This window comes from Triturus cristatus, chromosome 10 (assembly GCF_964204655.1).
Source record: "Triturus cristatus chromosome 10, aTriCri1.1, whole genome shotgun sequence".
NCBI lineage: Eukaryota > Metazoa > Chordata > Amphibia > Caudata > Salamandridae > Triturus > Triturus cristatus.
The window spans coordinates 32,756,596-32,772,671 of NC_140593.1; the positions used below are offsets into that span (position 1 = coordinate 32,756,596).

General features: G+C 45.6%; 1 protein-coding gene across 1 annotated transcript in view; it reads left to right on the forward strand.

Annotated features, from left to right (window-relative positions):
- The window catches only part of LOC146788758 (vomeronasal type-2 receptor 26-like), a 327,656-nt gene that overhangs the window by 154,038 nt on the left and 157,542 nt on the right, over window positions 1-16,076 (forward strand). The window contains exon 3 of the mRNA XM_085630965.1: window positions 9,596-9,823. Coding sequence (XP_085487091.1) covers window positions 9,596-9,823 — 228 coding nt within the window. The remainder of the gene's footprint in view (window positions 1-9,595; window positions 9,824-16,076) is intronic.

Genomic DNA, 16,076 nt, shown 5'->3' on the forward strand with positions numbered 1-16,076 from the left:
TGACAGAATGTCCCAGAGTGTTCTTAAAAACAACTAGAGCGCTTACTGTCTTCATTATGACAAACGTATGGCACACCTGAAGCCATCTTGATTGGAATAAACTGGTAACACTTAAAACATTTAATTTAAAAAGGAACACAATGAGGGGGTTCATTTTGCCATAGAAATAATGATTAATGCTGAAGAAAGAAAATGATGGCACATTTTGAGTGACTTCTCAAATCCTCTTCTATTTCATTAAAAAATTCTGACATGCAGACTGAAACATGCACTTTTAATACCAGGAGCAGACTTCCATGGTGAACAGTAGTTTTACTACAGTGATCTAATGAGCAACTAGAGTGCTAACATTCAGAATTTATGGCAAATGTGTGACATATCTGAATACCTTCATGATGGAATCAAAGTAAAAACTGAAAGCATTTCCTACTGAGGAGACTGCAGTACATGAGGAAATTAGGAAACTTCATAACAAATAAATCTCCCAAGATGGCCACCGGAGACAAAAGAGCCCAAATGTAGCCCAAAATCACCCAGATGTAGCCCAAATATAGCCCAATGACAGAAGTGTGCAAAACACTAATTATTTTGTGTTTTTGCAGTGTTATATAGTGCAGACTTGTCAGGTATTGGAGTGCTTTACATGAGCATTGGTTACATCACACAAGAACAAATTCATTTTGGTTGTAGACATGGGGAGACTAAGTGATTTGACCAGAATCACAAAATGTCGAGCTGAAGCAGAAACTCCAACCTGGTTCCCCAGTTGCAAAGTCTGCAGTTCTGGAAGTCACACCACATCCTCTCCCCCTAAGTGCAACATTTAATCAAGTGGTCAACTGGATAAAAAAACATAAAGATAACAAATAATTTAAAAGTGTTTTGTCGCTATTTGAAAACTCAGAAAATATGTCCTTATTTTAGTCTTTTAGAGCACTAACCATAATTTTGATGCCAATAAAAGACGCTAGTAACAAAGAAGGGTACAAAGTTCCTCATGTACAGTGACGGAGAAGATCCCCGATAAAGAGCCCCGGTTTCGGGAGCCCGTCAAGGATTGCAGCACCGACTTGACGAGGGGCAGTGCTCATATGATGAAGCATGACACCTAGCTTGCTGGGTGTGTGAGAGCACTAGTTCAAATTAAGGGAATTTCCCTTGCTTTCTTCTGATTGGTCTCTCTTAGCATCAACCAGCTGAGATATTCTTTTACCTGCTCTTCTCCGTCACTGTACATGAGGAACTTTGTACCCTTCTTTGTTACTAGCTATATGGGGTATGTACACTGGACCTCTCTAAACAACAACACCCCTAGTCCCTACCTTTGATATAATAAAAGACGCTCTCATATATGTAATTTCTAAAGGAAATGCTCTAGGCATTACAGTTTTGATTACATCAAGATGACGTCAGGCGTTCCACACTTTTGTAAAAAATATAGAATGTTAGCAATCTAGTTGTTCATTAGGATACTGTTGAGAGGCAGAGGCCAGGGGCACGGACTCTGAAAATTGAAGGCAGGTAGGAGGGTGCAAAGGCAACAATTTAACCACACTGAGCAGGCAGGAAGGGCCGTGGCAGCACAACAGACTATGGAGGGCAGTGGAAAGGGGGGCAGGGGCAACAAACCAACAATACAGGACTTGTAAGAGAGGCTGTGGCAATGTAATAGACCATTGTGGGCAGAAGGAAGAGGCAATGGTAGTACAACCATACATGCCAACAGACCCGATTCAGCCAGGAAACGTCCAATGTTTTTAAGCTCAAATGTTATTTGATCTGTCTCCTGTCTACAATCTCCTCTTTTTCAATGTAACTCAAAGGGGAAAATCAATACCCCAGTTTTTTTCAAAATCTCCCTCTTACCAAGTTCAAAATGTTCGCAAGTATGGTACATTGGATCATGGAAGGAAATGGGGTAGGGACATGGACTTGGATAACAGAGGACAGGAGGGACATGGAGAGGTGCACCAAACTGACCCTGCAGGGCAGGCATCAGGGTTTGCAGCAGCACAATACACCACACAGGGCATGCGGGACGGGAGTGCAGCACAACAATCCATAGAAAGCAAGAGGGAGGGGACAGGACCATGCACATGGACAACAGAGAACAGAGGGGCAAGAGGCAATGGTAGCTAGCTGACCATAATGGACAGACAGGAGAGAAAGCTGCAGTATAACAGACCATAAAGGGCAGGAGGGACGGATCAGGGGCATTACAATGGAACAGACAAGCCAGGAGGGAGGGAGTAGGGGTCTGCACATGTAAACAGAGGGCTGGGGGCAAGGGGGCAGGGCAGGAGCAGCAAGATAGCCATGGAGGTCAGGCAGGATGGGCACTAGAAGCAAGACACACCTTGAAGAGCAACAGTGAGACTGTGATGGAATACACACAGACCATGGAGGGAAGGTGGGAGGGGGTATGGGGCAGCTAACTGACCACACAGGGAAGGTGGGAGGGGCCATGGCAGCACAGAAGACCATGCATGGCAAGTGGGAGGGTTAGTGGCACCACAATGGCTATGATGGGCAAGAAGGAGGGTGCAGGGGCATGCACAAAGGACGATGGAGGATAGAAGGGAGGGTCAGGACCTGTGCACAGACAAGAAAGTTCAGGGGAAGGGGCCTCACAACAGACCGCACGGGGCAGGCAGGAGGAGCAGTTGCAGCACAACAGACCAGGGAGGGCAGAAGGGTGTGGCAGTACAATGGACCATGTAGGACAGGAGGAAGAGGATAGGGGCATGGCATGTGGACAGGCAGGGTGGAGGTGGCAGGGACAGGTTACAGTCATCTGACAATGCTAGGCAGATGGGAGGGGAGTGGCAGCTCAACAGAACACTCAGAGTAGATAGGAGTGGCAGGTCTATGGAACATGGTGGGCAAAAAGGATGGAGCAGGGGCATGCACAAAGACATCGGAGGGCAGGGGGAAGGAGAATAGGGGCAGCAAGCTAAGCACAGAGTTTAAGCAGGAGGTCAATGATGGGGCATAGAATTGGGCAATGGAGGGCAGGAGGAGTGGACTGGTACATCATAATAAATTGAGGGCAGTGTCAGCACATCAGACCATGCATGGCAGGAGGGAGTAGGCTAGTCCATGGATTCACACTACAGAGGATAGGGAGGAGGGGGATGGGGCAGCAAGCTAACTGTTCAGAGAAGGCGGGTATTAGGAACTTTATTGTTTTTAAAACATGTGTCTGTGCGAACTACTTAAAATATGAACAAGTATACAGCATAATCTCACTTTTATTCAGGAAGAAGAGGACGTTTGTGACTGTGACTCCGGGCTCACTTGGCAGAAACACCCCCTGACCCTCCACCCTCTATCGCAAAATGTAATGCCCGTAAAAAGGGTAGGTGAACACAGTGTTATATAGAACATAGTCCTGAGAGCACGATTTAAAATGAAAACTAGATAAAGTATATGGTATAAACTATGCACCAAAAAGTGTGATATAAGATGAACCGGGCGTGAAATATAATATGCAATACATTCTGCGCAATGACAGATTCATTGCAGAGTGCGAGATAGCACAGGCACTAGCGCGTGCTATGCGATATGCGCCTTGGAGTGTAATATGCTCAGGGCAGTGTTGTGTAACCTAACTAGTCTCTAAAGTTGTAATATAAAATATGTGCTGGGGAGTGTAACGTTGCATATGCACTGTGACAAAGATATGGATCCCAGATTGTAATATGTATGGCATAGCACTGTGTGTTATAACATAGGCATCGAGGAAGGCACGTTAGATGGGGCAATATAACCCGTGCGAAGACAAGTGTGGCATGACATATTCACGGGGTGGTGTTACAGTGCACATGGGCTAGAGAGTGTCATAGCATATGCACTAGCTGGTGGAATTCAACACAGAGGTGTGTGGCACTCAGCAGGCAATGGTGGGTGTAACACAGCATTGGGCTCTGCCAGGAGCGCGCTGTGATTCTCAAGTGATGTTCGTCCCCTTTCCAGAGAGTAAAATAAAAAGTATTACACATCCGGCAGTGGATGTGTGTTTTATTAACCGTGAGGGGGGTTTCTTGCATAGTTTTGGTCGAATTTTTGTCGAATCCCCTTTGAATGGCTTGGTGTGCATGTGTATTAAATGTGCCCGTCAATAGCTACCCATGTATGTATAAATAAACGACAAGGGTGTCTACCGGGATTAGGCACGGTAGGGCATCAGACATGTCAGAGCTTCACTAGTGGTGTAAATACATTCCACGTGGATTCATTGTATGCATAGTCGCCTTTTAATGAATATCACACAAATCGTCATGGTGATAGGTACGTACGGTTTGTCCAGCATGTCCTAGGTGTGTCTATAAATATATATTTTTTTAAAATAATAAAAAAACAGTGGCCGGCCCTGGGGATTGGGGTCAAAAAAATATAATTAGGAGACAGGCCCTGGGGGATGGGGTCATCAGGGCCAATAAATTAGAATAAGAAGGGGAACCACACAGCCCCCCTTCTTAAAAAATTAAAATAAATAAAAGACTGGCATCGTGCCGGAGGCCACGCCCCCTCCTTGCAGCACTCTGCAAACGCACCCCCTGGCGAGTTGTAAGTTGGGGAATTAATTCCTCTTCAATACTGAGGGTCCCTGAGGGCCAACTAGCCCAACAGGCATCTCCAGTATGCGCCAGGGAGCTGCGCTGCAGACAGGTGTTCTGAGGCCAAGCCCCTTTTTACACCTCTCTGCAACGCAGCTCTGTGGCGCTTACTGGAGGTACCTAGTGGTCTAGTTTGACCCTAGGGACCCTTAGGATTCAAGGGGACTTAATCTCTCAACTTAGAACAGCCACAGGGCGCGTTTAAACAGTGGTGAAGGGAGGGGACGGGGCCTGAGGTGACGTGTGCAAACACGCACTATGGCACGTTTTAAATTGGGGATATAATTTCCCTTCAATACTGAGGGCCCCTGGGGGCTAACTAGCCCACCAAGTGCTTCCAGTAAGCGCCACTGAGCTGCATTGCAGAGAGGTGGTCCAGGCCGTGCCACTTTTTACACCTCTCTGCAACGCAGCTCTGTGGCACTTACTGGAGGTACCTAGTGGGCTATTTGGACCCTAGGGACCCTCAGGATTCAAATGAACTTAATCTCCCAACTAAAATGGACACAGGGCGTGTTTACACAGTGGTGAAGGGAGGGGACGGGGCCTGAGTTAACGTGTGCAAAAACGCCCTGTGGCCTGTTTTAGGAGGTAGTTTTAATCCCCCTGCCCTATTATATACTAGGGGCTTACAGAGGAGGTCATGCTAATCACAGGGGGACCCCAACGCATAATGTTCCCTAGTGTATGTAGGTGTTTTCACTGTATTCTAAGTGTCTTTTAACATAGCACTGGCTCTAGGACTGGTTAGTCAGACTCAGTTACCACCAGTATCCGTCTGAAAAAGTTGAGGGTACAGGATGATTTTGCAACAAGGCTTCTTTCTGCTCTTCTTTTTGTTTTTTCTGCACGTTATCCTTCTTCCTGCACTTTTCTTCGTCTTTGAGGACTTCTGTTGCTTCTTTCTGCACTTCTTTCTGTGCATTTTTTCTTCTTTCTTCACATGTCCTATCTCTGTAGGCATAGTTAGAAATTAGCATTGAAAAAACCTTTGAAATTCACCGAAAAAACCATAGGTTTCAGGCACGTTATAGTTAGGAATTAGCATTTAAAAAACCTCAGAAATTCACTGAAAAAACCATAGGTTTTAGGGGTGTTATAGTTAGCTGGACTTTTCACTTGTACAAAACCATTGAAATTCCCCAGTTATAGTTAGTTCAGCTAACTATAACTCACGCGCCCGCAATGCACTGCTGATGACGTCACATATTACATCACTCATGACATGGTCAGTGACATCACTCATGACATCACTGATGACATCTCAAATGACATCACTGATGACATCACTGATGACATCATCCTTGTGATAGAGTGGCAGACCTCCTCTCACCCTAAAATAACCTTTGATACACACATTCAAAAATAGAGACTAAAATTTTCAAAACAATGGACATACCAATACCAGTTACAACAACCTCTTCAGTAATTCTAATATCCACATACACATCCACTCATTCACCAACAGTCCTATACAGTCACTCATACATGTACTCACTCATCATATGTACTCATACACCTATACATCCTGTTACACAATGCCACTCATCCATAGAGTTACTCACACACATAGTCACTCATGCTAATAAAGAATCAAACATACATTTACTTGCATATACAGTTATACACACACCACCACACTTACTTCTACGGAAACTTACACATACTTAGTCTTTTAAACAATCACTTATAGAAAAACATACTTATTCATACAGGAACTCTTTCAATCTCTCACTCTCACATATACTCACTTATATACACCAATAGTCACATATACTAGTTTAAAACATATGTAGTTACTCATAAAGACACTATTGAGACAGTCATTCACTCACTAACACACCCATACACACACTCCTCCACCCATACAGTCCTGCACACATGCTGTCTTCAACACATACAAACAGTGAGTCACTCATTCATGCACCTATGCACTACGTAATACCCCCCACCGAACCATGCAGACACTCAGACTGATACTCAAAAAACCAACTAATAACCTATATAGACACCCATGTAGCTACTCACCAACCCATGCAGCCACTTATACACAAAGTGAGAGACTGATACAAATATTTACATATTTAAACATTACTCACTAAGCCATGTATTCACTATGATACACTTAATCAGTCAGTTTCACAATAAAGTTTTCAAAAACAAATCATCCATTTAGACACTTATATACCCATTTATTCTTCCATCGACCTTGAGATATACATATATAAAACATATTTAATTTTCAGAAAAAAACACATTCACTGGATGATGTCATCAGTGATGTCATCAGTGATGTCATTTGAGATGTCATCAGTGATGTCATGAGTGATGTCACTGACCATGTCATGAGTGATGTAATATGTGATGTCATCAGCAGTGCATTGCGGGCGCGTGAGTTATAGTTAGCTGAACTAACTATAACTGGGGAATTTCAATGGTTTTGTACAAGTGAAAAGTCCAGCTAACTATAACACCCCTGAAACCTATGGTTTTTTCAGTGAATTTCTGAGGTTTTTTAAATGCTAATTCCTAACTATAACGTGCCTAAAACCTATGGTTTTTTCGGTGAATATATATATACATGTATACATATGCATATATTTATGTAGGGTCCTCTAAAACACTGTAAATACTAAATCAGTCTCATATTTTATGAAGGCTGTTTCTATGTTAAACACACAAGATGATGGATGGAATGTTGCACATTGGCAAAACATTCACCCCCAGTCACAGATCTGGGATTAATCCATCGTTATTTTGCTCACCATGCCACCCCAGTTCAGACATGGTCATATGCAAATCAGTCTTGACCCTGTGCCTCATGGGAACAGTCCAGCCCGAACTACCAAGCCATGTCTTCCCTGGACTGGAATCAAGCATCCTAGGACCGGTTTCAGGGTTTCACCCTTCTTCAGCCAGGATAGCTTCACTCCAGTGGTGTAGTGATTACAGGACCCACGTCTGGGCATATCCTTCCCAAATAGGGCGAACAGCAAAACACACCACATGGGGGACGGAATGTTGCACATTGGCAAAACATTCACCCCCAGTCACAGATCTGGGTTTATTCCATCTTTATTTTGCTCACCACGCCGCCCCAGTTCAGACATGGCCATATGCAAATCAGTCTTGACCCTGTGCCTCATGGGAAGAGTCCAGCCCGAACTGCCAAGCCATGTCTTCCCTGGACCGGAAACAAGCATCCTAGGACCGGTTCTGGGGTTTCCCCCCTCTTTAGCCAGGATAGCTTAACTCCAGTGGCGTAGTGAGCATGGGACCAATGTCTGGGCATACCCCTCCCACATAGAGCAAACAGCAAAACACACAAGATGATGGACAGAATGTTGCACATTGGCAAAACATTCACCCCCAGTCACAGATCCGGGTTTAATCCATCGTTATTTTGCTCACCACTCCACCCCAGTTCAGACGTGGCCATATGTTTCTATGTTAATCCTTCTGAGTGGACTCTAACTTTCAATTTCTTCTTTACATTTTATTTTTTCTCTTTTCTGTCAGTCCTATGAACCATCGAAACAGGACTTAAGGCCAGATTTACTAACTTTAGGAATACAGATTTCCGTATTGCAATTACACCCAAATTGCAATTAGGAAATTGGTATTCCTAATGTTGCTATCTGAGTGAGTTGCAAATTGACTTACCTCAAGAAATTTCAGTAAGAAAGGTGGAAATTTGTAACCCGTTAGGAACCAACACCATCACAGGGATGGTGGCCTGTTGTGTTCAGCAGACCACCATTTCTGTGATTCCTTTGAAAAAAAACAGTCTTTCTTTTTCTTCTAATGCAACCCATCTTCCTTAAAGGACAAATGGATGCATGTAATATGAAAAAAGGAAACAGTAGACAGTGGTCCGTGGAACCATTGCTTGCTCTTAAAAAATATTTTGTTTACATTCTCAAAGGAGAAGGTTCTCATTGTGGACCCATTCCTCTTTGTGGAAGTATTAAAGTTTTGTGACCAGAATTCATTTGCAAAACAGAAATAAATAAGATATTGATTCGGTATTTGAAAGTGATGTCCTAAACATGCCCCTTCCAAATACCGAATCACTAATACAAGTTGCGATTTGGTAACATATTACTGAATCTCAATTTGTGCTTTTGTACATTAAAAAAAGTATTTTTGTGGTCTCTCTGGCCATTTCCAATGACTAAAATGCTTTGTACACCTTCTTTGTACATCTGGGCCTTGGTGTATCCCCACAAAACCACTACATTAATAAAATAAATACACTATTAAAGAACTCATTGTTGAAATATCACTGGGCAGATCTACCCAGATATTTTTCCAAACATCACTCTGTGATCAAACGCTGCACTCAGTATCTCTGTGATTACTTCTGCATGATGAGAATAGATTCAACCTTGCCCTGCCACACCTTCCTCTTCAACACATAGTGCATGACCACAGCCCTTGGCTCTTTGTCACCATGCTCTGCCATGCCTTCCTCTTCAATAAGTAGAGCATGGCCACAGCCATTGGCTCTTTATATCCAAGCCCTGACACACGTATCCTGGCACTGTCCACTGAATAGCTCCAGTTATTGCCTTCATGGCCTGCCATCATGACCAACTCCTGCAAAACCTATCAGTTCAATCAGACCTGTCTGCCCAGTGCCAGCATCCAACGCTCTTCAGCAGGCATGGTGTGGTCTCTACCACTGAAGTCCATCTTGTATCAATAGCACATTCATTGCCTCAAACATAGTGCAGCAGCTCTTTCCCTGCATGTTCTGTCTACATAACTAAACTGGACAATAAAGTTACCATGTGGTGCATTGATTTGGAACCTTTATGACCTGTGACCCACCAAAAAGGCTTTAATCACAACCGCTAATGCAACAATGAAAGCAGCAGCTCAGTCAGGACCCTATTCATTCTACTGTAGGTATTATTGCAATGTGTGGTTATTTATGTGCTATGTCCACTTTCTGTTTCTCTGTCTTCTTCTAGTTACATCATTACATGAGGGATCTTCATTTTAAAACTTCCTCTGGTGATGAAATCTACTTCGATGATCTCGGGGACCCGCCCACGCGCTTTGACATTTTTAACTGGTTTTACCATGGTCTCGGTAACTCTTCTAGAATTAAAGTGGGAAGCTTCCATCTAAGCCCTTCTGGGGAGGAACAGCTCATCATTGATGACAGAGCCATTCATTGGCACCCCGACTTTAAACAGGTAATGGCTCCTGTCTGAATTGGGAACAAACTTGGAAAAAAAGGTGAGAATCACATGGATGTGCAAGAATAAGAATAATCAACAGAGAAGTAATTGTTGCCTCATTTTGAGGTTGTATCAACAGGTGAACCACAATCTATCACAGTTCAGTTGCCCCACAGAACTCTCAGGGACATATTTACAAGCCATTAGCGCCACTGGAATGTCACTTTTTTTTATGCTCCGGTGGTGCTCTATGCAAGCCCATATTTATAAGGCTGAGCCTAGCCATTTTGTATGGCTTAACAGTGCCTTGCTAATCTGGACCTCTACAACACAGTTTTCTGCAGCAAAGGGACATGCAATTGCTGTTGCTGTGTGCGTTCCCAGCAACACCCATGGCTTTTTGACACTGCCCCAGATTTACAAGGATCTGTACATCTGAGGCAGCACTAAAAATGTGCCTTTCAAAAGGAGGACTTAATGTGGTGTAAGGAGTAGAAATACTTCTATTTCTCCAAATTTTTGCTATATAATATTTTGATGCACTGCAGCACGGCAAGCCTTCCTGCTGCGCTACTGTGCATCGAAATAAAAAGGTAGGAATGTGCAATATCTATGAGGGTGCATGCATTGATGCACGTCATCTCATTATGCACCAGTGCAGGGGAGAAGCACAGGAATCAGTATCTATGAGGGTGCCTGCGTTGATGCATGTCATCCCATTGTGCACCAGTGCAGGGGAGAAGGACAGGTATCAGTATCTATGAGGGTGCCTGCGTTGATGCACATCATCCCATTGTGCACCACTGCAGGGGAGAAGGACAGTTATCAATATCTATGAGGGTGCCTGCGTTGATGCATGTCATCCCATTGTGCACCAGCACAGGGGAGAAGGACAGGTATCAGTATCTATGAGGGTGCCTGCGTTGATGCATGTCATCCCATTGTGCACCAGTGCAGGGGAGAAGGACAGGTATCAGTATCTATGAGGGTGCCTGCATTGATGCATGTCATCCCATTGTGCACCATAGCAGGAGAGAAGGGCAGGTATCAGTATCTATCAGGGTGTCTGACTTGATGCACGTCATCCCATTGTGCACCAGTGCAGTGGAGAAGGACAGGTATCAGTATCTATGAGGGTGCCTGCATTGATGCACGTCATCCCATTGTGCACCAGTGCAGGAGAGAAGGACAGGAATCAGTATCTATGAGGGTGCCTCCGTTGATGCATGTCATCCCATTGTGCACCAGTGCAGGGGAGAAGGACAGGTATCAGTATCTATGAGGGTGCCTGCGTTGATGCATGTCATCCCATTGTGCACCAGTGCAGGGGAGAAGGACAGGTCTCAGTATCTATGAGGGTGCCTGCGTTGATGCATGTCATCCCATTGTGCACCAGCGCAGGGGAGAAGGACAGTATCAGTATCTATGAGGGTGCATGCGTTGATGCATGTCATCCCATAGTGCACCTGTGCAGGGGAGAAGGACGGGTATCAGTATCTATGAGGGTGCCTGCGTTGATGCATGTCATCCCATTGTGCACCATTGCAGGAGAGAAGTGCAGGTATCAGTATCTATCAGGGTGTCTGAGTTGATGCACGTCATCCCATTGTGCACCAGTGCAGTGGAGAAGGACAGGTATCAGTATCTATGAGGGTGCCTGCGTTGATGCACGTCATCCCATTGTGCACCAGTGCAGGGGAGAAGGACAGGTATCAGTATCTATGAGGGTGCCTGCGTTAATGCATGTCATCCCATTGTGCACCAGTGCAGGGGAGAAGGACAGGTATCAGTATCTATGAGGGTGCCTGCGTTGATGCACGTCATCCCATTGTGCACCAGTGCAGGGGAGAAGGACAGGAATCAGTATCTATGAGGGTGCCTGCGTTGATGCATGTCATCCCATTGAAAAATGTGTCCCTCTGTAACGCAACTGGTGCTCATTAGGCCTGGGCAAAAATTTCGTTCCGTTCGCGGAAATTGCGATAATTTGACATTTTTGCGTTCCGCGGAGAGCGCGGAAATGTCAAAAATTCCGGTTTCCGCAGCTTGGCGATAATTTGTTTCTTGCTCGCGCTGTAAAATGATACATTCTCGCGCGCGCGCGATCGCCTTACCTGAATCCCTGCGTTCGCCGACAAGTTTTCTTGATCCGGTCGCGTTCTCCATGAGATGTTGTATTGTTTTTAGCCATTTGCGCTGTCTCGCGACAGTTCGCGCCCGCAGTGACGTCATGCGTCGCACGATCACGTCTTTCTTATCGCGATCATGCACCGCGAGAACAACTCAAAACAAGATGGCCGCGCCCGCAAGCAACCACATGGGTAAGTTGGCGACCCGCAACCATGCAGAAAATCTCGCGAACATGCCGGAAAAAAACTTCCGCATCTTCGCGATATTTCTGCTTGTTTGCGATCATTTTAAACATTCTCGCGATAATTTGCGAAGGTTAATTCCGCAAATTCCGCCCACCCCTAGTGCTCATGTAAAGTGCTCTGATATCTTCGGATCGAGCTCATGCTACATAAAATTCAAATATATAATAATAACTTTATATGAGATGCTGAACGATCTGTGGGCGCCTAGATAACACATACTGTTACCAGCACAGTCGGGCTCCTGCCCTCAGCCTGGTTGAAATGCTGCATCTGCCTAGATAACACATACTGTTACCAGCACGGTCGGGCTCCTGCCCTCAGCATGGTTGAAATGCTGCATCTGCCTTGCTGAGGCTGCCAGCAGCTGGTGCTCATGCCAGCACCGAGGCGGTTGTGTTCTCTCTGAGGCCTAGGACTTGTGGAAACCCTGTCTAGATAGTTCTACATAACTAGGTGTGGAGTGCTTAAAAGCGACACGTGATAAGAACCTTACATTTAGGCTGCACATTGTAAACAAGAGAGGACCCTGGAACTGCTCTGGAGCTTTAAATAATCTAAAGTTGGGGGTGGAGGCACATGGGTGCCATCAATCCCGCAGCCTTACATGAATGTTCTGTGGCTACATTAGGAGGAGCTTCAGTGTTAGAGAGAATTATTTTCTTCGGATCTATGGACTACCCACACTGACATACAAGCAGTTACAGATGATGATCTTGAAACACTTTCATAGACCCTTGAACAAGAACCTGTGGAGCGCCATCATGGTTCCTGAGCACCTAGGGTGTGCCACAGATAGAGAGTACACTCATTTAAATTCCCTGGGTGATCTCTTGCCTTTAATGCAGAGATGCAGTGGTTCTGGGCCCAGTGCTGTACTTAATTTGTCCGCCCGTCAGCACTCGGCAATAGAACTGTGTGTGAAACAAGAGCAGCGAAAGCAGCAGTCAGTCCCCGTTGACGAGAGCCAGCCTCTGCCCAGGAGACTGGCAGTCCCCATAGCAAATCCCGCTCCTCCTGATAACAGTGCTCCTTTTTGAGTACAGCCCTGCCAATCTGATGCCAGCTGTGCCTCGCCTGCCCTCCCCCAAACTCCCCCCGAATCTACACTGCTCTGGAGGGCCGAGGTATCCTACTGTTTATTTACTACTGTGGAAAGCAACGTCCGAGGAAGTGCACCGAGGTTTAAAAAACGGTACTTTTTCTGAAACCTCTCTTATGACATACTATCCTGGTCTAGTGCAGCAGCCTATTAAATGAATCTGAGCCTAATAATCTCACTTTCCTTGCGTTGGAATGGAATGGAAAGAGAATTTGTAAAGCGCGATGGCTACCCAGGGGCGTCCCAGCGCTGTGAAGAAGATTGGGTTGACTTGGAGAGGCTGAAGTGAGTGAAGCTAAGTGAAGATTAGACCAAGGTTTTACTGAAGAGCCAAGTTTTGAGGAGTTTTCGGAAAGTAGATAGATTGGATTCTGCTCTAATTGGGAGGGGGAGAGAATTCCAAATCTTGGCTAGATTGTAAGAAAGCGAGCGGCCTCCACATCTAGTTCTTCTGATACGTGGTACTGAGACGAGGTGGGAGGTCGCGGATCTGAGGGAACGAGAAGGCTGGTAAGCTTTCACCAGGGGGAAGTTGATGGGGGGGCCAGTTCCCCTGTAGCAGCGATGTGCAATGCACATGCTCTTGAATTCAATCCTGGATCTCACCGGGAGCCAGTGAAGGTCCCTTAATCTGGCTTTGACTGAGGTTCGGCGAGGAATGTCCAGAAGAATTCTTGCCGCGCAATTTTGAATTACTTGGAGTTTGTTAAGTGTAGACTGTGGGGCCCCAAGATATAGGGCGTTTCCGCAGTCCAGGCGAGAGAGGATTAATCCTTGGACCATAATCCATCTTGAATGGAACGGGAGGAGAGGGAGAATCTTGCGAAGTAGTCTCATCAGCCCGAAACAGGTGGCAGCGAGCTTGGTAGCTTGATGGTTAAAGGTGAGACTTTGGTCAAGCCAGATACCAAGACTCTTAATTTGCTCCTTAGGTTGCGGGGGACTTCCTAAACAGAGGGGCCAGATGGAGTCAATGGATTTCATGATGTTATTTCCCAGGAGCATTACCTCTGTTTTGTCCCCGTTAAGTTTTAAACAGGAGCATGACATCCAGGCGGCGACAGCTTCCAAGCATTTACGTAAGCTGTGGTGGGAGTTAAGGGGGGGGTCCAGTGCTACCACTAGCTGCGTGTCGTCCGCATAGGAGACAATTTTCACACCAAAGGGGCGGACAACATCAGCTAGAGGACTGAGGTAAATATTAAAAAGAGTGGGGCTCATGGAGGAGCCCTGAGGTACTCCGCAATTGAGAGGTTTACTGGAAGAGATGAAATCTTTCTCAAATACTTGGAAAGATCTATCCGTAAGAAAGGACCTCATCCAAGAGAGTGCTGTGTCTGACACTCCTATTTTATCGAGGCGATGGAGTAAAGTATTATCATTAACAGTGTCGAAGGCGGCACTTAGGTCGAGTAGGACGATGGCCGTGGACCCGCCACCGTCCAAGATCCTTTGTGCCTCCTCCGTCACTGCAACCAGTGCGGTCTCTGTTCCATGGCGTGGCCTAAAGCCAGTCTGGGAAGGGTCCAGTATGTTATTGGCTTCCAGGAAGTCACTGAGAACAACGTTGACATGCTTCTCGAGGAGTTTACTGAGCCAAGGAAGGAGGGAGATGGGTCGATAGTTAGCAGGGTTAGATTGATCAAGACAGGGTTTTTTCAGTAGCGCTTTGACCATTGCTTTTTTCCATGGGGGTGGGACAATACCCGTATGAAGGGAGGAATTGAGCAGGTCTAGGATGATAGGTGAGATCTGGTGAGTTATCTGGGTGAGAACCCTGGGGGGGCTGGGTCGATGGGTGATCCAGATTTAACCTGTCCCATGAGTTTTTCTAGGTTGGTAAGGTCTAATAAAGGAAAGTTATTGAGAGCATGAGGGGGGCTATAGTGAGGTCTGTATTGGAAAAATCTGTGGGCAAAGTGACGGAATGGGAAAAAGAGGCATTGATGATTTCTATTTTCTGGTGAAAGAACTTAGCTATTTCCTCACAGTGGGACTGAGTGTTGTTATAATCATTTGAGGCCTCAGGACGTTGCGAGAGGGATTTTGCTATCCGGTAGATCTCCTTAGGTTTGGACGCTGCCTTTTCAATTTTATGTTCATAATATTTGGCCTGAGCTAGTTGAATATCTGCTTTATAGTTTTTAATAGCTGTTCTGTAACTCGTTTTATCTGCTGAGAGGTAATCAAGGCGCCATTTCCTCTCGAGTTGTTTACAGACACGTTTTGCCTCTCGTAGGTCAGTCGTATACCATGGGGCTGTTGCATTGCCCCGCTTGGGGTGAATGCTTTTTAGTGGTAGTACTAAATTTAAGGAGCTGGTAATCCATCTGTTATAGTTCTTGTTTCCTTGGGTGGAAACAGATGTATTAGAGGGTTTGGTGCGTTGTAAGAGATCCTGCCACTCAGTCAAAGGAATTTTTGACCAGTTGCCGGAGCGTTGTATCGTCGGGGGTTTGGGAGGGGGGTGGTGGGGCAAAGTCCAGGAGAACGGGATAAGGAAATTATCGGACCATGGTAGGGGGGAGGGGTTTCCAACGTGGAGGTCTTGACAATTACTAAAGATGGGGTCTAAGAGATGTCCTTTTAAGTGGGTGGGCCCACGGACGAGTTGATGAAGATCGAGGGCATTTAAACTGGAGGATAGTTCTCTGGCTATAGGATCGTTCAAATCATCCAGATGGATGTTAAGGTCACCTAGAATTGTGAAATTGGCAGAGCTGAGTGCAGGGTTTGCGGCTAATGAGGCTAGATTGGAGGGAAACTGTTCTTGTGATCCTGGCGGGCGGTATAT